The sequence below is a fragment of the Sciurus vulgaris genome (genome assembly GCF_902686455.1).
Source record: "Sciurus vulgaris genome assembly, chromosome: 12".
Taxonomy (NCBI): domain Eukaryota; kingdom Metazoa; phylum Chordata; class Mammalia; order Rodentia; family Sciuridae; genus Sciurus; species Sciurus vulgaris.
Genome location: NC_136473.1, coordinates 86332809 through 86355279, shown reverse-complemented (window position 1 = coordinate 86355279; position 22471 = coordinate 86332809). Strand labels below are relative to the sequence as shown.

Genomic DNA, 22471 nt, shown 5'->3' with positions numbered 1-22471 from the left:
ATGGATGGTCTCATATCCCCATATGTTATGGCAAGTACAGTTTCAGAAATTCCTTTTTGTTTTCAGTATAAAAATAACTGTGCATGTGCTCTATTTTTTAGAAATTTGAATTAGCTGGAAACATTTTTACGGACCAACAAGGAAATCACAATGATCCTTCTGATTTAACAACTTGGAGGAAAGGGTGTTTTCAACATAAAAGATAGAAATGTATTTCTAAAGTAGTGAAATAAATTAAAGCCTCTTGTAGGCCATATACAAAGGATTGTTTTGGTTAGTAGATTAAATAGTCCATGTAACTTTTTTGGTCATATTTCTGTCAGACAATGCAATCTAATTACATTATTATGATAGTTCTAGCTTCTTTAATGTGTCCAGTAAGAAGACTGTAAAACTGTGGTGGATTTGGCAATATGGAGCTCCTGTTGGAAGTACTTGGTCTTGTTGCCAACAAGACCACACAATTTTGTAACAGGAGGAAGGAAAGAACATGGGTGTGTAAATCTAATGGTGGAAAGAATCAGAAACTGAGGGTTCTATTGTATTTTGAAATATAAGAAAAGGGCATTGAGATTGAATAGTGCCTGAGGGAAAGAGGATAAGGAGCACGAGTAGAGTTTCAAGGCTTCAATTAAAATGGTGGCAGGATATATCATACCTTGAGACTTGATTGTCAGCATGGAGGAGCCACTCAAATTTAATTCATTTGGGATATCAAGAAATTCCTTTTGTAAGATAGGAGAAAATGATAAAGAACACAAACCCAGGTCTGCTTTTCTAGAATTTTCATTGCAGTATCAGGGGTGGAATAAAACCAAAATCCAGTGAATAAAGATTAATAATAAACCAATTAATTAAAATAGTCTATGTTTTAAATACCACCATTCAAAGAATCAAAAAAAAAAATGCAATGACTTAGAAAATAGGAAGCAACTGAAGCAAGGAAATGTTGAAAAATGTTCACTCTAAAGCGTTTGTGAATTTAGATAATTCAAAGATAGTAAATCCTGCAATCTGAACAGAGAAGGGGAGAGAGAGATATAGTAACATTAGAAGAATAGACAAGGGCTGGATCACAAAATGTTTAGATTTTATTTTAGATGAGAGAGAGGCTTTTAAAATGATCTTTGTGATTATAAGCAAATCCATGCTGTGTGCGGCAGATGCCTTTACAATACCAAGTGACCATCTTCATAAAAGGGCTGGGGCATTAGCTCAATGGTAGAGTGCTTGGCCAGCCCAAGGCTCTGAGTTTAATCTCCTGCACTGCAAAAATAAATGATACAAATTAAGAATGCAAGACTTATGAATATATGATTCTCAAGTCCTTTCCAATGTCACTAGACATGACTGGAAAATGTGAAGCTGTGAAGAAAAGGAGAAAAAGTAGGAGTGACAGAGAAAGCAATAGAAACTAACTGAGTGAAAGTAGTTTTTTATTGCCAATTTTAGAAAGATTCATGACCAAGCGAACACACGGTTTTCTAGGAGAGTGTAAGTCTCCAAATGTTGAATAAATTACAACTTAGAATCCTTGCATCAGCCATGTAGGAGAAAACTGTATACAGACTGACCCATATTCCAATGTCCTGGGTGTTCCTTTCTATGTGGAGATGTTTATGTTGTTATCATAAACCACTTAAGCAAAACAGATTTTTAGGAATCTTAAAGTAAATACCTTCAACTGAAAAATCCTTACTAACATTTGATATGTCAGTTATATGATTTGGACTGGTAGACAAAGACAAATGACTCTCCTCCAGTGTTGGTCCATTGACATTTCTCTTTAAATTGCACTTTTTGTTATTATCTCTATAGAGATACAGCAGTTGTTTAATACTCAACAGTCAAAATCATTTTTTTCTTATTAAGGCAGTGCTTTCTATAATATGATGAAATCAAGAATTTATATATAATGAACACAAAATAAATGCACATACACACACATACAAAATAACTTTTAGTTTTGGGAAATTTTCTGATATTGATTTATTGGGAAGATTGTGCATTCCTTTGATTTGTATCTCCAAGCCTTCATCTAACCTGATAAATCTTCAATTTGGTCTTTTCAGGTTATCCCATATTTCTTGGAATTTCTGTTTATAGTCTCTTTAACATTTTTCTCCATGGATAACTTTATATTCAGTATTATGTATTTTAGGATTGTGGATATATTCCAGTGTTAGAGCACTTGCATAGCATGCATGAGACCCAGGGTTTAATCCCCATAATGAAAAAAATCAAGTAAAAATTAAATATTTTTGTCTTCATTACCTGAAACTCTGTCTTCCATATGTTCTAGTCTGCTGGTGATACTTTCCATTGAATTTTTAATTTGATTTACTGATTTCTTCATTTTGAGCATTTTTCCTTCATGTTTTCAGAATCTCTATTTCTTTATTGAAGTGATCATTCATTTACATTATTTTCTTTCTGATTTCATTTCATTCCTTACGTGGTCCTTTACCTTGCATATTATTTTATGTACATTCTAAATCCTTCTCTGACATTTCCTCCACTGTGGTATCAATGGATTCTTTTATTGAAGTATCTTGGTTTGTTTGGGGTGATTCATTCCCTTGCCTTTTCATGTGTTTTGTGTGTCTACCCATCTGACAATATGGCTCTGAGTTAGCAGAGTTTCAACCCTGTGGATCTGTAGTATCCCTGAAGGTTTCCAGTACCTAACCATTTAGGGGGGAACAAACAATAAGAACCTCCAATGCAATATACAGCATTAAACCAATCAGTTTGTATAATGACATCTATAGGTCAAATTGTTAAAATAAACAGAAATGATATGATCAGTTATTGCCTACAGTATTGTTTGCAAATGGATTTACAGTTTTGAATAGTGGACTGGGAGAGAACAGAAGTGATGTAGGATGTGATGTTTATGAGGGCAGAGGAGAGAAGATAGAAGCAAAAAAATTAAAGGAAGAGAGAAAGACCAATAGAGATTGGATGTTAGCAGAAGAAAAGAGAATTCAGAGAAAAAAACACATAAGGTAAAATTTTTAGTATTAAAATTAAAAATAAGGGCTGAGTATGTAGCTCAGTTGGTAGAGTGGTGTCTTTGCAAGCACAAGGCCCTGGGTTTAATCCAAAGCACCACAAAATAATAATAATAATAATAATAATAATAATAATAATAATAGTAAATAAATAAATAAAAATTTAAAAATGCAAAACAAAACTGAGTGTAGTGAAAAGAAGTTGGTTGTTAGCATGAAGAAAGGGAGAAAGACACTCTGAGGGAACAGGTAAACAAAAGGAAAAGAGAGCAAGAAAAGTAAAGAAATAAAAACTTAAAATTGTTCAATAAGGAGAAAAATGAAAATGTACACTATAACAGTCATATATTATTCAAAGCTCCCAGTCTTCAGTAGCCTGATGCATGAGAGGTACCTGACAATGAGCTTCAAGTGTCCAGCAGGCATCTCAGGATGGGATTTTCCCCACCTAAAAATCTGAGCTAAGGCTTCCAGGAATATCCAAGATGACCTCTCTGGCTTCCAAATGTTTTGGCAAATGGGGAGCTGCAGCTTGGCGTGTGGACATGGTCAGCTTGAGGTCCTGGAGGTAGGGTGCAGTTGGTCAGGAAGGGGTCCTGGAGTTCAGGTGTGTTTGGTGTGGTTGCAGGACCCTGGAAGCCGGGTGCAATCAGTTGGTCTGGGGTCCCGGTGATAGGACGCAGTCAGTTCATCTGGGGGTCCTGGCAGCAGGGAGCAGTCAGTTGATGTGAGGGCCCTGGAGGCAGGGAGTGATTGGTCGAGCTGAGGGCTCCTGGAGAAGGGGCTCATTCAGTCTGGCCAGGGGTCCTACTGGGCCTGGCTGTTGTCTCCAAAATGATGGCAGCCACGTGTAATCAAACTATAGGTACTGTGACAGACAACTTCCAGGCAACAGCAGGCAGCTGTCACTCCACTGGCAGTCTGCCATCAGTCCAGGGGTAGCTGTCTGATGATTGGGAGGTGAACCTCGGGTGGTGGGTGCTGGGTAGGTGAAAGGTAGGCAATGGACTGGGAAGAGGCACGCAAATGGCGGATGATAGGTGCCTGACAGTGAGCAATCTGCACTCAAAAAGGCGTCCATACGCTGGCAGACTGCAGGTGATCACAGTAGACAAATAGGGTAATCAGCAGGGGATTGATAAGCAGCGAAAACTGCCTCACCAAGAAACATATTCTCTGCTTGAAACGGGAGTTACCAAGGGACAAGGATGGCAGCCTCCCTCTAATCTACCATCTGGATCTCCCTAATTCCAAGTTTTTAAAGACTTGTCCTAAGGTATATATTATCTAATTTTTAAGGTAGCCAGGTTTTAAAATAATTTACCATATCTGTGTGATAGAGAAAATCTAAATGAATTTTAAATCATCAACTTCCTAAAGCATTTTCTTGAAATTAAAAGTAAAATTTCAAGTAATAAAAGAGCTAAGTACATATCTTAAATGCTCATGTTACAAATTTGGAAAATTGGAAAACAAACAACTTCTTTATCAATTGCTTACTACCAAAAATCACCATAAATTAATGACAGTAATTGCAATATAAACTGAAATCTATGGAACAAATGCAGAGATATTTATAGCATTAAAACATACATTAGAAAACGAAGAACCTAATAAAAGAAACATATAATCTAGAAGTCAGGAAAGAACACACCTAAGGAAAATAGGAAAATAAACTTATGAAAATGCATTGAAAAATATGTCAAAATATTTAAGAACAGAAATAAGAAAATAAGCAAAACCAGAAACCTTGGAGTAAATAATAATCATGAATCAAGTTTGTTCAGCAAAATATGTCCATGAGCTGTTAACAGCATAACAAACACTTGAAAAGATTTCCAGTACTTTCCCCTTTTGTCTTTTTTTCTTTTTCAGGTTCAAGATATTTTATTAACAGCACTACAAACAGTAAGATAGCTCAATTAGTTTACCAAGTACAAAATCTACGTACAAAAATCAGTAGTTTATGTATATTCAAACAATCTTTTGGAAGATTCAATGGAAGAAAATATTTCACATATAACAATAACAAAAAATATATTAATGTTTGTCAATAAAAATGTGAGACTTATTAGAAATTAAAATTAAAATACCGCTGAAGCAAAAAAAAAAAAAAAAGCATTCTACAAATAGAAGGACCATATTATCTTATCAATTAATTTCTAAATTTAAGAAAATCTCAAAGAAAGCTTAACAGTTTATAGCTCTATCACCTGATTCTAAATATAGTGGGAAAAAAAATATGGAAGTGGGACCAGAACTAAAACTCATTAAGGCATTTTTAAAAGCCTAAATAAGTTTAGAGTATCATACTGGCCTATGTGCAAAACATAGTGCCCAGACGTAAGTACACTTAGATTCATATAGAAATTGTATAAAGAGGACTTCCTCTCAAATCACTGGGAAAAAGAAGTAGTCAATAAATGTTAAAGGGATAAGTAAAGTAATATCCCTACCTTACCTCATATACCATGATAAATTCCATATGTACCAAAGATATTTTTAAATAACATAACCATTAAATAATAATAAGAAAACTCAAAAAAAATTTTTTTACAAATCTGGAGTATGATCTAGCTTTTCATGACTCAAAATCCCAGTCATAAATTATTTCACTGATACTTTTTGTTAACGAAAAATCAATTTTTTATGGAAAGAAGCATCATAAGCAAACTTTTATAAAAAGACAACTAAGGGAGATATTCACAGCTCATATCACAAAGAGCTCTTCTTCCTAACATGTAAATTGACAAAATCATAACCCTTTCAAAACATAAAAAAAATAAAATTTGCTACTAATAAACAACAAAATAGTTAACTTCACATATTCTTCTCAATTCCAGAAATCATATAGACCACAACAATAATTCTGGATGACTTTAATACACTGTGCTTAGAATGCATGAGAAAATGCATTCCCCTCCACAGTTCTATAAATAGAGGACATTAGCTAACTCTGGATTTTTGCCAATGGACACAGAGAAAAAACACTCTTTCATCACAGTTTTAACTTACATTTCTCTCTTCCTTTTTTGTTTTCTTTTTTCTTTTTCTTTTTTTGTAGTGCCAGGGGTTGAACCAGGCCTTGTACATGCAAGGCAAGCATTCTACCAGCTGAGCCATGTTCCCAGCCCTACATTTCTCTTTTTTAATGAGTGAAGTTAACTATCTTGTTGTTTATTAATAGCCAATCTTATTTTTTTTCTATGTTTTGAAAGGGTTATGATTTTTGTGAACGTACATCATAAGACTTTTAATGAAGAAAAAAACACAGAAGAATAGAGAGAGCAAGCTTAAGGAATCAGAGTTTCAATACTTCCAGATTCATCCAGAGTCCTTCCCCATTCAAATGGAATATAATTCATCTTCACATTATAAGCCATTGAGATGCATCTGAGGTATTTTAGTTTTATAGGAATTCAGATATAAGGTTGAGAGGGGTCTTTTATACCCTACTAATTTTGTAATTACAGTTAAATAGTGTAGTCCTTAAACTGGGTGTATACCATCAATTTATATCCCCTTAGCTTTTGGGGTTTCTGCCATGTCCCACGTGGATGAGGAAAGGATTAACTGCTGGAAGACGATGTTGGCTGTGAATCAATCAGTTACCCATAAACTTATCTAACCAATAAACACACAAGAGCCAGCACTCTTTTTAAATAAGAGGGGGCATAAGGAATCTGGCCATACCAGATCTGGCCTCTAACAACATGGAGTAGCCCAACTCTCCTTATTTATAGTCACTCAGGTAAAGGGGCCAGGACTGGGAAGGGCTTCTTCTGTGATGAACAGGATGGGGTGGAGTTAGGGGAGTCAATTTGTTCAGGAAAACTTATCATATAACCAGACCGGGAACCACTCCCACACAATGCCCCACACTCCTTTGGCTGTCAGTTCCTGGGAGTCAAGCCTCAATGTCCCATGGCATAACCACATCTGATCCTGCCAAATAAGGATGACTTCCCACACCTAGGCAGTGTAGGTGTGCTTCTAAATGGTAGGTTCAGGAGGGTTGAAACTTGAAGTAGCACACTGTAAATCATTTGTAAACATATTTAGTGATCTAGAGGCAATACCATATTGATTGTTAACTATATGCAAATTTTTCCTCTGGCTAATCAGGTTCTGTAGGTAGATTATTTCAGAAGGTTCTTAATCCAGTCCCAATACATTCATTCATGCATATTTCTAAGAAGAACTTCATTGCATACTTTATTTAATACCTCTTATTTAAAGTGTATCATTCTGCTAAGATTATCTAAAGATTACAAATAATAACTTTCTTGTAATTAAGGAAGTTTGCTTAAAAAGAAGGAATGGGAAAAATGATAAGGAGCATAAAAATAGGTAATACTAAACTACTATATGAATTGAAAAGTGTAACATATATAAACATGCAACATAATTACATCATCACTTATGATACAGGGCTATTGAATTTTCTGTTTTTGAAACATATTTTAAATATATTCAAGTTATTATTTTGTATTCAAGAAATCTAATTTTAATATTTTCTAGAGGAGTAAAGAGACTCCTGCCCAACTCCACCTCAGAATCCCAGTGCTGAAGATGTGACAACCACAGTGAAATATCAAGATGGAGAAAAAGTATCTGTTCTTTGCAAAGAAAATTATCTGACTCAGAGAGCACAAGAAATCATGTGCAAAAATGGAAGATGGCAGTCAATACCACACCGTGTTGGTCAGTAGTGTGCAACTTGGTTTATAACGTGCTCTCAATTGAATTTAATAATCCCCTGTTCTTTACGTAAATGGAAAAGATGAAGACCTTTTTCTCTGTCTATCACACTCTATCCTGAAACTCAAAGTTATGATTCAGGTACATAAATCAGTCACCATCTTTCATCTGTCAACAAAATTGGACAACACTTTGGGATATTATGTAAGTAGCAGATAAAATTTCTCTTTATGATTATTTTTCATGTAATAAAATAGACACAAGTCAAGAAGGATAGTAGACAAGAGGATGGCATAGATATTGTGGTGACATAACTCAATAGCATTTGATTTTAGTTTTAATTTAAATGTTTTATTTCTGTTTGACACTTTTCTGTGTTTAACAGAACATTCACACTTTAAAGAAGATATATCCTGTGGAATGCTTCTCCACTAAATATTAATATGTGAGGAAATAAATATTAATGTTATTTTTTATTTTAAAATAATACAATTATATGTGTTCTAGATACACAATGTGAGGACTTCTAAAACTATATTTTAATTTTTTATTAGCCTGTATTAGTTGCCTATATTAATGGGGGTCATTGTGATATTTCCATATATGCATACACCCTGCCTGATCATATCCAACCTCCATCTATTTGCCCTACCACTCACACACTTCTCAACCTCTATTGGTCACTATTCCACTTTCATGTCACATGTCACCCTTTTTAATATTCCACATATGAAAGAGAACATATGGGGCTTATCTTTCTGTGTCTGCTCCATATCACTTAACATAACGTCCTCCAGTTCTATCCATTTCACTATAAATGACAAGATTTAATTCTTTAAGGCTGAATAATATTTCCTTGTTTAAATATGTCACATTATCTTTATCTTATCTATGGATCGACACATTCTCATTCAACTTCTTTGCTATTGTGAATAACACAGCAATAAACATGGGCATGCAAATGTCCCTTTGGTATGCTGATTGATGTTTTCTTTGGATATGTACCCAGAAGCAGGATAGCTGGATTGTGTGGCAGATCTAATTTTAGGTTTTTGAGAAAACTTCTGTTCTCCATAATGATTGTACTGATTTAATTCCCACCAACAGTGCATTTTCCCCCACATCCTCACCAACACTTGTTAATTTCAGGGTTTATTTTTAATAATACACATTCTAACGAGGGTGATATAATACCTCAATGTAATTTTTTATTTTCATTTCTCTGATGGCTACTGATATTGAGCATTTCTATGTATTTTTGACCATTTGTATTTCTTCTTGACATATCACAAATCATTTGTCCAACTTTTAATAGGATTACTTGTTTTTAGGTTTTTGAGGCCATTAAACACACATTCTAGTTATTAACACTTTCTCAGATGCACAGTTGGCAACTGTTGTTTTTTTTTTTTTCCCATCCAATCTATGGCTTGTCTCATTGTGTTGTTTTTTTAGCTGTGCAGAAGGTTTTCAATTTAATATATAGAATTTTTTGTGCTTTTGTGGTCTATCCATAAAATTGGTACTTGAACCAATTTATTATTTCTTCATTGTTTTCTTCTAGTAATTTTAGAGTTTTTAGATATGCTATTTAAGCCTGTGAAACATTTTGAATTTAATTTTGTACATGAAAAGAGGAGTCAAGATTTAATCATCTGTATATGGATATATATTTTTACTAGCATCATTTACTGAAGAAGTCATCCTTTAGCCAATGTTTTCCTTCTTTCTTTTTGGAAACTTTGTTATGAATCAGTAGATAGAGATTCATGCATTTATCTATCCATAGCTGTCTGTCTGTCTATCTATCTATCTATGTATCTATCTATGTATCTATCTGTCTCTCTATCATCTATCTATCTATCCAGAGTCTCTATTCTATACCACTGGCCTATGTGTCTGCTTTTGTGCAAATACTATGGCATTTTGGTTATTATGGCTCTGTAGTATGTCTTGAAATCAGGTATTGTAATGCTTATAGCTTAGTTTATTTTTTTTTCCTCAAGATTTCTATACTTATTCAGGTCTTTTGTGCTTCCATATGAATTTTAAAATTTTCTTGTCTGGTTCTGTGAAGAATATCATTTGTATTTTAAGGAGGATGGCTTTTAATCTGTAAATTGCTTAAGGTATTATGGACATATTAACAACACAAATTCTTCCAGTCCTTGAACATGGGAAATCTCTTTATTTATTTTGTATCATTTTCAATTTCTTTCATCAGTGTGTGGTAGTAGTCTTTTGTTCTTTGTTGTATTTGTTTGTTTGTTGTACAGATTTGTGAATGGGATTGTTTTTATGATTTGTTTCTCAGCAAATTCATTATTGGAGTATAAAGTTCTCACTGATTTTTCTATGTTGATTTTGTTATCTTGCACCTTACTGTCTTTATCCATTCTAATAGTCCTTTGGTGGAGTCTTTAGGTTTTCCTATATATTTGAGCATATGATCTGCAAACAAGAATAATCTGGCTTCTCTCCTTCCAATTTGTTTGCTCTTTCTTTCTCTTATTTCACTGTTCTGGCTAAAATTTCTAGTACTATATTGAATAAGAGCTGGGAGAATGAACACCCTTGTTCCTGATCTTTGAGGAAATTTTTTTGACTTTTCTCACTTCAGTATATTGCCTGTGACTGTGTCATATATAGCCTTTATGAAGCTGAGGTATAATCTTTCCAAACTTTATTTGTTTAGGGCTTTTATCAGGAAGTGATGTTGAATTTTTTCAAGTGCTTTCTGTATCTATTAATCCCCTGATTTGTATCCTTAATTCTGTTAATGGCATGTATGATATTTATTGATCTGCATATGTTGAACCATCCTTGCATCCCTGGGATGGAACCAATTTGTTTATGGTGAACAATCTTTATGATTCTCTCTTGAACTATATTTGCTAATATTTTGTTGAGAAATTTTTGATCTCTGTCCATGAGGATTATTAGTCTACAGTTTATCTTGTGTTCTTATCTGCTATGCTACCAGAGTACCACAGAGAGTGAGTTGGGAAGGATTCCCTCTTTCAATTCTTTGCAATAACTAAGACTGGGGGCAGGTGGCCAAACAGGAGTTGCACAAAAGTGACCAAACCAAGCTTTGTTGGAAATTTGCTCTCGATTGAAATTTCCAGCCCTCCAGGATACAGGTCAGGGTAGAAAGATAGAGAAAACCACATATGGTCCCAGCTGCCCATGGTCTTTACAGGCCAGAATAGGTGGGGAAAGGCATGAGGGTTTAGTGTACCCCAAGGATTGGCTGGGGACTCCTTTGATTGATGGGCAATTGCAAGACACTACGAAAGTTGATCTGCTGGCGACTGAGTGGTTGTTCTTTGGTGCATACAGGCAGCCTGCTGCCCCGCCCCCCATGCTTGCAGTGGGTTGCCAGGTGTCCAGCTTCCTCCAATGTAGCCACTTAAATACACCCTAACAATAACTTTAAAAGAAATGGAATAAGTTCTTCCTTAGAGTTTAAAAAATTAATCAGTAAAGACATCTAAACTTTCCTAAACTTTTTATTACTGATTCAATCTCATTACTCATTATTGATCTCTTCTGGTTTGTATGTTTTCATGGTTTAATTTTGGCAGAAATTCTGTGTCTAAAAATTTATAAATTTCTTCACATTTTTCAATTTGTTAGCATGTATTTCATCTTAATAATCCCTAATGATCCTTCATATTTCTGTGGTACTGGTTATAATATCTTCTTTTCCATTTCTTATTTTGTTTGAGTTAATCCTTTTTTTGTCTTGATTTGTCTTATTAAAGGTGTATTCATCTTTCTTACCTTTTCTGATAACAAAATTTTTGTTTCATTAGTCTTTTCTACTGCTTGTGTTTGAGACACCCTCTCTTATACATTTTTATAACTGAAACTTTGTAGCATTTGACTAAGCTTTTAATTAAAGAAAAACCAGAAATGTGGGAGGCTGAGGCAGGATGATCCCAAGTGTGAGGCCAGGCTTAGCAATTTAGTGAGACCCTATCTCAAAATAATAATGATAATAATTATTATTATTATTATTATTATTATTATAATTATATTAAAAATACTAGGACTGTTGATGTAGCTCAGTGGCAATGTGCCCCTGGTTTCACTCTTCCATCCAAAAAGAAAAAAATCAGTTGTCATGCCATGATGTTTTTACACTCTAAAATGCCGAGCTCTTAATAAGGTAATTAATCTTATGAGTTGATAATAAAATATAATTATCACATATTAACCACCTAATTTTTACATCATTTTCCATTTTAAATTTATTTAAATCTATCTGGTATTCACAAAAAATTTCTTCAGAAAGAGTTTCCAGGAAGAATTTCTGAAACATTATAAAGTGTTCTACTTGAACATCCCAAAGTCTTCATAGAAGACTCCTCTTAGTTAATATTTCATGTTCATTTCTTTCTTTCAGATGCATGTGTAATATCAGAAGAAATCTTGTAAAGACACAACATAAGCTTCATGTGGAAAGAGAAGCAAAAACTTTATTCTATTTCAGCAGATTCGGTTGAATTTAGATGTAAATATGGATATCGTCCATTAGCAAATCAACTATTTAGAATGAAGTGTATCGATGTCACCTGGAGTATTCTCGTTGCACAGAAAAGAATAGGTACCATTATTAATATCATTAGAACATACACTTAAATTCAGAATTTTTATTATTTAATCTAGTTTTAATTTTATGTTTAAGTATTGTTTAACTCATTTTTATTCATAAATCAGAATTTATGTGCTGACGTATTTAGAATCTCAGAGACCAGAAGCCCATATCTTAAAAGCATTGCATTCAAATTTGGCAAACTTGTTGCATCCTGTTCATAAAACATCTATGGCAAGAAATTAAATGCAATTACTTCCATGTTTGTCTGTATTGATCATTCTCCTAACTCTGAAGTCTTTCTACATAACTTTTGAGGTTCTCTGAGACTTTGTTTCACAGTGCATGGAAAGTTACACTCTCCATCTTCAAAATTATATAGTATAGAAACATGTAAAAACCAAATAAGTCATGCCTTATGTTAGTAAAAAATATAAGCAATTACTGATTATTACTTATCAGTCAATAAACAAATGTAAAAAAGATGACTTCTGAGCTTCCAAAATTCATGAATCTAGTACATTTAAAAATGTAAACAAATCACAAAGAGGAATACAAGTTTAATTGGATATGTAACTATCATAACTGTAACTATATAACTATGGACAAAAGGATTGGCAGAAAATGCCATACAATCAGTAAAAACTACATTTGTGTTTATAGATAAGAGGATTAAGTTGTAATTCCTTTAAAGAGGCAATCCCTGAGTTATGGTGGTTTAACTTGTGAATTTTTTTGCACTGTAGAATGAAAGTGATATGTATTGAGTAGAAACTGTATTTTAATCTTTTTCTAAGGCTAGAAATACATGGTATACTACTTTTATGTTGTTGGTTAAAAATAGTTAACAGCATCCAGTTGGCCTCGTGATCAACAATGTAGCAGTCAATCTCTACAGAGTACTGTTCTGCTAAGCTGTGATGTATGACAGGTTGGGGATATTAAATACATGTTCAACTTAAAATAATCTCACTTTATCATGAGTTAATCAGGAGGTAACTCCACTATAAGTTGAAGAGTATCAGAACTTATCTATGTTGTAAAATTTTCAATCTTTAATATAATCAGTTTTGAACCTTAAGAATAAGTTATTTTAAGATAATGATGTCTAAAAAGCAAGGTGATCATGTGTAGAAATATAGACCTCATCGGTAATGATCTCAATGTCAAATAATGCTTTAATGAATTTTTTGTTATAGAAATTTTTTTTCTAGCTTAAAAATTTCCGTAACAAGATTTTGAAATGTAATTTTTATGTCTTTACATTTTAGATGGCACTATTTAGTTAAAATCACTTTTGAATAGAAACATCTTTGATTTTTAAAAGGTGTAATGATTAGGATGAAAATACAGATAAAAATATACAAAAATTTAATGTGACAAATGGTTACCTCTTATTGCATAAAATCATATGGCTTATATTAAAAGCTTTCCTCTTCTTTCAGATCCTGATTTAGACAAATTGACTGAGTTGAGGCAGATTTCTCAGTTTCAAGGAAATTGGTTACAATAAGCAAGTTATCTTTGTGTTTAGTGTTAACACTTGTGAATACACTTACCTCAGTCCCAATGGACCACAATAACAAATAAATCCAATTTATTCATGGTGGCTTATTTTAAAAAGACATATCTTTTCATACCTTCAATGGGGCTGAGATGTTCAAGATCAAGACACCAGTTAACTTGGTGTCCCAAGAGGGCTTATTCTCTGTTTTGCAAATGGTACCTTCTCACTGCATTCTAACTAGGTGGAAGGGTCAAAGAAGTACTCTAGCCTTTTCTTTTAAGGGCACTGTTTCCATTCTTGAGGATGGAACCCCATGACCTATTCACCTAAAAAGACTTCACCTACTAATATGCTCACTGTGGTCACTAGGAATGAAATGGTGACATTTAGGGGGACACAAACATTCAGGACAAAACAAAATAGGTCAGGAAAAAGACAGTAAGGCAGTCCATGAAACAGAAACCAAAAGGCAGTAGGGATGGTTACACTTCTATTACACAGAAGAATTTCAGCCAAACACTGTAAGAAACACACAAAAGAAGGTCATTATGTGGTAACAAATGGGTCAGTTCCTTGAGAGTATGTGTGTGTGTGTGTGTGTATATATATGTAAATATGTATATATATTTTTAATTTTATATATATTTATATATATTATATATATATATTTATAGATCTTAAGGGAGAAAAAGACTGCAAAATAATAATAGGAGGTGCTTCAGTACTCCATCATTAACAATGGATAGGTCATCCAAACAAAAATTCAATAAGGAAACATTGGAATTGAGCTATATGTTACCAAATAGACCTAACAGACATATATAGAATATTCCACACGATAGCAGAATTCACATTATTCTGTAGTGCATACATAGAACTCTCCAGGACAAGTCATATGTTATGTCACAAAAAAGTTTCAAATATTTAAGAATACTGAAATTATATCAAGTATCTTTGCCAAAGAAACACATGAAACTATAAATCAATAACTGAATGTAGGCATATTCACAAATATATAGAATTTGAATAACATCTTCCTGACCTTCCAATAGGTCATTGACAAAATTGAAAGGAAATTTAAATGATACTTACAAAAATCAAAACACAGCATACTAAAATGTATAAAGTGCAGTAAAGGAGTTCTGTAAAGGAAGCAAATATATAACTATAAATGCCTTTATGAATTAGATCACAAATAAATAACAAAGCTTCAAACTTTATACCTCAAAGAATTAGGAAATGAAGAAGTAACTAAACTAAAGATACTTTGAGAGAGGAAATAAAAAATATTCAAAAGAAAAAAAAATAGCAACTAAGAAAACAAGATTAAGCATCAACAATGTTAAGAGTTGATATTTGAAATAATAAACAAAATTGATAAAAGTTTAGCTAGACAAATATGAAAGTAAATAAATTCAAATTGAAGAAGAAACATTCAGCTAATGACACAAAAATACAGTGTACTATGAATCTAGTGTGAACAATTATACCAGCAATTTAGATCACCTAGAACAAATGAACCTATCTGTAGACACTTGCAACCTACCAGGACTGAATTAAAAATACAAAATTCTCCAGAGACTACTAATGAACAAGGAGTTTGAATCAGTTATTAAAAAAATCTTTTATGAAAGAAAGATTCCAGGATCTGATAACTTTACTGGTAAGTTTTACAACACATTTAAAAATTAATGTGACCTGGATGAACCCAACTACCATGTGATATAATGCTCTAATAAAAAAAAATTAGCATGAATCCTTTTCATGTCCCTCCAAAATACTGAGGAGTAGTAATCACTTCCAAATTCATTTATGAGGCCAACATTATCTTGACACCAAAGCTACATAAGTATATTATGAGAAAATAATAAACTAATATACCTGATGAATACCCCTGGTAAATAGAGAAGCAAAAACTGTCATTAAAGATGAATTCAACAGTACATTTAAGGGCATATAAGACTTGCTCATCTGTGATTTATTTCTGAGACTCAAAGATGGTTCAATAAATACCAGTCATTAAATACTATACATTATATTAACAGAAAAAATTAAAAATCATTATTATCTGAATAAATGGATAAAAGCAACATCATTTTACAATTAAAAAATCTTTAAAAATTTTGACATAGAAGGAGTTGCTTCAAGACAATAAAGGGCATATACAACTTGAATAATCCTAACCCAAATAAACAAAATCCGAAATGCTAAAACTTCCTAAAATTTCTAGATAATAATGCCAAAAGTGGAAAATTCCAAACCATGATATTTTGTCCAATGCACTAAATCATTTGCAGTATGCATATAATTATCGTTGGAATATATTTATGTAGTGAATATGAAAAAGAAGTAAATTTTGGGAGGTTTCAAGATGGCGGACTAGAGGGTGGCTGCATTTCGGGTTGCTCCAGGACTCAGGATTCAAAAGAGGAGAAATTGAGAGACTTGGGACCAACTCAAAGCAGCCGGGTGAGTCACTCCCGTTGGGGAGGCATCCTGGATGGGATGATAGTCCTGGAATGCAGGAAACTTTGTGAAGTAGAGCTGCCCGGTGAGACACCCCTCCCCCCACTGGAGCAGTGAACTCCGACAACTGGCAGCATCGTAGAGGAGGCCGCTCAGCACAGTGCTGGGACTCGGAGCAACCACTGGGGCTATGGGCGGCGGCCCAGAGGAGGGGCTGCGAGGAGAGCTGTTTGGACTCAGAGCGACCACTTCTGAACACCGGGAGGAGGAGGAGAAGGGGGAGCAGCATGGTGAGGCGCTTGGACTTGGAGTGACTGTGCCAGAGCTACAGGCAGTTGCAGAGGAGGAGCTGCTCGGCGAGCTGTTTGGACTCGGAGCGACCATTCCTGAACACCATGGCCTCCTCCTCCTTCTCTGAGGAGGAGTGTGGCTGCTTGGATTAGGAGTGACTATACCAGAGCTATAGACGGTTGCCGGAGGAGGAGCTGCGTGGCGAGCTGTTTGGACTCAAAGCGACCATTCCTGAACACCAGGGCCTGCCCGGAGGAGGAAAAGGAGTAGGAGGAGCGGGGTGGGTCGCTTGGACTCCCAGTGACTGCATTGGAGCTCCAGGAGTCTGCTCAGAGGAGGAGGCAAGTGGTGAGTTGTTTGGACTCAAAGCAACCACTCCTGAACACTGGGGGACTGCCTGGAGGAGGAGCGTGGTGGGTCGCTTGGTCTCCAGTGGCCGCACCAGAGCTCTGGGCAGCTGCCTGGAGGAGGCCTGCAGCAGGTCATGTGGACTAAGAGCGACTCAGAGGGACTCACAGTGACCACTCCTGAACACCCAGGGTGCTACCTGGATGAGAAGGAGAAACGGGGCGGGTCACTTGGACTTGGAGTGACTGCCCAGGGCTATGGGTGGTTGGCGAGAGGAGGAGGCACACAGTGAGCTGCTTGGACTCCTAGTGACCGCTCTGGAACACTAGGCGGCTGTCTGGAGGAAGAGGTGTGCGGCAGGTCTCTGGGACTCGGAGCGATTGTATGGGGCTCCAGGTGGCTGCTCAGAGGAGGGGCAACATAGCCAGGTGATTAGGTGCAGAGCAGGGTCCCAGGACCTAGGAGGCTTCTTGGTGGAAGAGTCACACAGAGACATGCTGAGGGGAGGAGCAAAGGTTCCAGGACTGCGGGTAGTTTCTCTGAGGAGAGGCAGCCTGAGGAGACTCATCTGCGAAGGGCGAGGCTCCCAGGCCCAGGAGGTAGGGCCGGGCCCCTGGGAACATTGCAGAGGAAGGCAGCCAAGCCCAGGCAGTAGTTGTAGATTGAGGGGAACCTCTAGGAGGGAAACCGACCAGCGAGACCTCCCCACCAGGTGAGTCTTCCCTGCCAGGTGAGGTATTCCCACAAGGACGGTAAAACCAGAGACACAGGCCCAAACAGGCCTTGCCTCAGCCCACAGCCTAGTTCCCCTTTGGATGACCATTGGTCAACAAGTGGAGGCACCTCTGCCCACTAGCAGGGAATATACCCCACCTGAAGGCCACCACCCCTAGGGAGGCAGCTTCCTTGTGGAGCACTGCACTATCAACTTCCTCCAAGACTTCAGCCTACAGAAGGCTAAGAGGGGATATAAGAGAAATCTTCAGGGACATTATAAGTCAATAGAGGAAATCTGCAATATCTCAGCGGTCCACTGATACCTGAACTACATGAGAAAACAAAGGAAGAATATGCCCCAAACAAATCTAGATGTTACATCAATAAAACCCAATGACAGCATGGCAGAAGAAATGACAGAAAAGGAGTTCAGAATGTACATAATTAAAATAATCAGGGAAGCAAACAATGAGATGAAAGAACAAATGCAGGCATTGAATGATCACACCAATCAGCAGTTAAAAGAGCAAATACAGGAAGCAAAAGATCATTTCAATAAAGAGTTAGAGATATTGAAAAAAAACCAAACAGAAATCCTTGAAATGAAGGAAACAATAAACCAAATTAAGAACTCCATAGAAAGCATATCCAATAAGATAGAACACCTGGAAGACAGAACCTCAGACATTGAAGACAAAATGTTTAACCTTGAAAACAAAGTTGAACAAACAGAGAAGATGGTAAGAAATCATGAACAGAATCTCCAAGAACTATGGGATATCATGAAAAGGCCAAATTTAAGAATTATTTGGATTGAGGAAGGCTTAGAGAAACAAACCAAAGGGATGAACAATCTATTCAATGAAATAATATCAGAAAATTTCCCAAATCTGAAGAATGAAATGGAAAATCAAGTTCAAGAGGCTTATAGGACTCCAAATACACAAAATTACAACAGACCCACACCAAGGCACATTATAATGAAAATATCTAACATACAAAATAAAGACAGAATTTTAAAGGCTGTGAGAGAAAAGAACCAAATTACATTCAGGGGGAAACCAATACGGATATCAGCAGATTTTTCAATCCTGACCCTAAAAGCTAGAAGGGTCTGGAACAACATTTTTCAAGCTCTGAAAGAAAATGGATGCCAACCAAGAATCTTATACCCAGCAAAACTTACCTTCAAATTTGACGATGAAATAAAATCCTTCCATGATAAACAAAAGCTAAAAGAATTTACAAAAAGAAAGCCAGCATTACAGAATATTCTCATCAAAATATTCCATGAGGAAGAGATGAAAAACAAAGAAGCAAATCAGCAAAGGGAGGAATTATCCTAAAGGAATTGTCAAATAAAGGAGGAAACAAGTCGTGTCAAATAAATAAATAAATAAATAAATAAATAAAAATTTAAAAAATGAACCAAACGACCAGGAAACCAAATCATATCTCAATAATAACCCTGAATGTTAATGGCCTGAATTCATCAATCAAAAGACAGAGACTGGCAGATTTGATGAAAAAGAAAGATCCAACAATATGTTGCCTGCAAGAGACTCACCTCATAGAAAAAGATACTCATAGACTAAAGGTGAAAGGATGGGGAAAAACATGCCATGCACATGGACACAGCAAAAAAGCTGGAGTATCCATCCTCATTTCAGATAGTGTGGACTTCAAGCCAAAGTTAGTCAGAAGGGATAAAGAAGGACATTTCATACTGCTTAAGGGAAGCATAAATCAGCAAGATATAACAATCATAAACATCTATGCCCCAAACAGTGGCTCATCCAAGTATGTCAAACAAATCATTCTCGATTTCAGAAACCAAATAGACCATAACACAATAATACTAGGTGATTTTAACACACCTCTCTCACCACTGGACAGATCTTCCAAACAAAAATTGAACAAAGAAACCATAGATCTCAATAACACAATCAATAATTTAGACTTAACAGACATGTATAGATTATGCCATCCAACCAAGAACGAATACACTTTCTTCTCAGCAACACATGGCTCCTTCTCTAAAATAGACCATACATTATGCCACAAAGCTAATGTTAGCAAATACAACAATATAGAGACATTACCTTGCATCCTATCAGATCATAATGGATTGAAGTTAGAAATAAATGAAAGAGTAAAAAACAGAAACTATTCCAACACCTGGAGATTAAACAATATGCTATTATATGATGAATGGATAATAGAAGATATTAAGAAGGGAATTAAAAAATTCTTAGAGGTAAATGAGAACAAAGAAACATCATATCAAAATCTCTGGGACACTGTGAAAGCAGTACTTAGAGGGAAATTTATTTCATGGAGCGCATTTAATAAAAGAAGTAAAACTCAACAAATAAACGACCTAACACTACAGCTCAAAGCCCTAGAAAAAGAAGAACAGACCAACACCAAAAGTAGTAGAAGACAGGAAATAGTTAAACTCAGAGCTGAAATCAACGAAATTGAAACAAAAGAAACAATACAAAAATTTGACAAAATAGTTGGTTCTTTGAAAAAATAAACAAAATTGATAAACCTTTAGCCACACTAACAAAGAAAAGACGAGAGAAAACCCAAATCACTAAAATTCGGAATGAACAAGGAAATATCACAACAGCCATGATTGAAATACAAAACATAATTAGAAGCTATTTTGAAAATCTATACTCCAACAAAATAGAACATTTCGAAGACATCAACAGGTTTCTAGAGACATATGAATTGCCTAAACAGAACGAGGAGGACATACACAATTTAAATAGACCAATTTCAAAAAATGAAATAAAAGAGGTCATCAAAAGCCTACCAACAAAGAAAATTCCGGGACCAGATGGGTTCTCAGTCGAGTTCTACAAAACCTTTAAAGAAGAGGTCATTCCAATACTTCTCAAAGTATTCCATAAAATAGAAGAGGAAGGAAGCCTCCCAAACTCATTCTATGAAGTCAATATCACCCTGATACCTAAACCAGACAGAGACACTTCGAGGAAAGAAAATTTCAGACCAATATCCTTAGTGAACATTGACACAAAAATTCTCAACAAAATTTTAGCAAATCGCATACAAAAACATATTAAAAAGATAGTGCACCATGATCAAGTGGGTTTCATCGTAGGGATACAAGGTTGGTTCAACATCAGGAAATCAATAAATGTAATTCACAATATCAATAGACTTAAAGTCAAGAATCACATGATTATTTCAATCAATGCAGAAAAAGCATTTGATAAAATACAGCATCCCTTCATGCTCAAAACACTAGAGAAAATAGGGATATTCGGATCATTCCTTAACATTGTAAAGGCCATCTATGCTAAGCCCATGGCTAATATCATTCTAAATGGTGAAAAACTGAAAGCATTCCCCCTAAAAACTGGAACAAGGCAGGGATGCCCTCTTTCACCACTTCTATTCAATATTGTCCTTGAAACTCTAGCCAGAGCAATTAGACCAAAGAAATTAAAGGGATACGAATAGGAAAAGAAGAACTCAAACTATCCCTATTGGCTGATGATATGATTATATACTTAGAGGAACCAGGAAATTCCACCAGAAAACTTTTAGAACTCAAAAGTGAATTCAGTAAAGTAGTGGGATATAAGATCAATGCACATAAATCTAATGCATTTTTATACATAAGTGATGAATCTTTGGAAAGAATAATCAGGAAAACTACCCCATTCACAATAGCCTCAAAAAAAATAAAATACTTGGGAATCATTCTCAGAAAAGAGGTGAAAGAACTGTACAATGAGAACTACAGTACACTAAAGAAAGAAATTAAACAAAACCTTGGAAGATGGAAAGATATCCCATGTTCTTGGATAGGCATAATTAGTACTGTCAAAATGGCCATACTACCTAAAGTGGTATACAGATTCAATGCAATTCCAATTAAAATCTCAATTACATACCTTACAGAAATAGAGCAAGCAATTATGAAATTCATCTGGAAGAATAAGAAAGGCAGAATAGCTAAAGCAATCCTTAGCAGGAAGAGTGAAACAGGGGGTATTGCAATACCAGATCTTCAACTGTACTACAAAGCAATAGTAACAAAAACGGCATGGTATTGGTACCAAAATAGAAAGGTAGATCAATGGTACAGAATAGAGGACATGGACACAAACTCAAATAAATACAATTTTCTCATACTGGACAAAGATACCAAAAATATGCAATGAAGAAAAGATAGGCTCTTCAACAAATGGTGCTGGGAGAATTGGAAATCCATATGCAATAGAATGAAACTAAACCCATATCTCTCACCATGCACAAAACTAAACTCAAAATGGATTAAGGACCTCGGAATCAGACCAGAGACCCTGCAAATTATAGAAGAAAAAGTAGGTCCAGATCTTCAACACATCGGCTTAGAACAAGACTTCCTCAACAGGACTCCCATAGCACAAGAAATAAAAGCAAGAATCAACCACTGGGATAGATTCAAACTAAATAGATTTCTCTCAGCAAAGGAAACTATGAGCAATGTGAAGAGAGAGCCTACAGAGTGGGAGAATATCTTTGACACTCATACTTCAGATAGAGTGCTAATTTCCAGAATCTATAAAGAACTCAAAAAACTCTACTCCAAGAATATAAATAATCCAGTCAACAAATGGGCTAAGGAAATGAATATACACTTCACAGAAGAAGATCTACAAGCAATCAACAAACATATGGAAAAATGTTCAACATCTCTAGTAATAAGAGAAATGCAAATCAAAACCACCCTAAGATTCCATCTCACCCCAATTAGAATGATGATTATCAAGAATACAAGCAACAACAGGTGTTGGCGAGGATGTG

The 22471-nt window shown here is 35.3% G+C and overlaps 2 protein-coding genes across 2 annotated transcripts in view; both read left to right on the top strand.

Moving 5' to 3' along the window:
* The window catches only part of LOC306642326 (complement factor H-related protein 1-like), a 49555-nt gene extending 35870 nt beyond the window's left edge, over positions 1-13685 (top strand). The window contains exon 4 of the mRNA XM_079108004.1: positions 12127-13685. Within this exon, the coding sequence (XP_078964130.1) occupies positions 12127-12158 (32 nt within the window). The 3' untranslated portion in view covers positions 12159-13685. The remainder of the gene's footprint in view (positions 1-12126) is intronic.
* Positions 7554-22471, top strand: part of LOC306642324 (complement factor H-like) — a 309798-nt gene continuing 294880 nt past the window's right edge. Inside the window, exon 1 of the mRNA XM_079108003.1 lies at positions 7554-7718. The gene's annotated coding sequence lies outside the window, so the exon portion shown is untranslated. The remainder of the gene's footprint in view (positions 7719-22471) is intronic.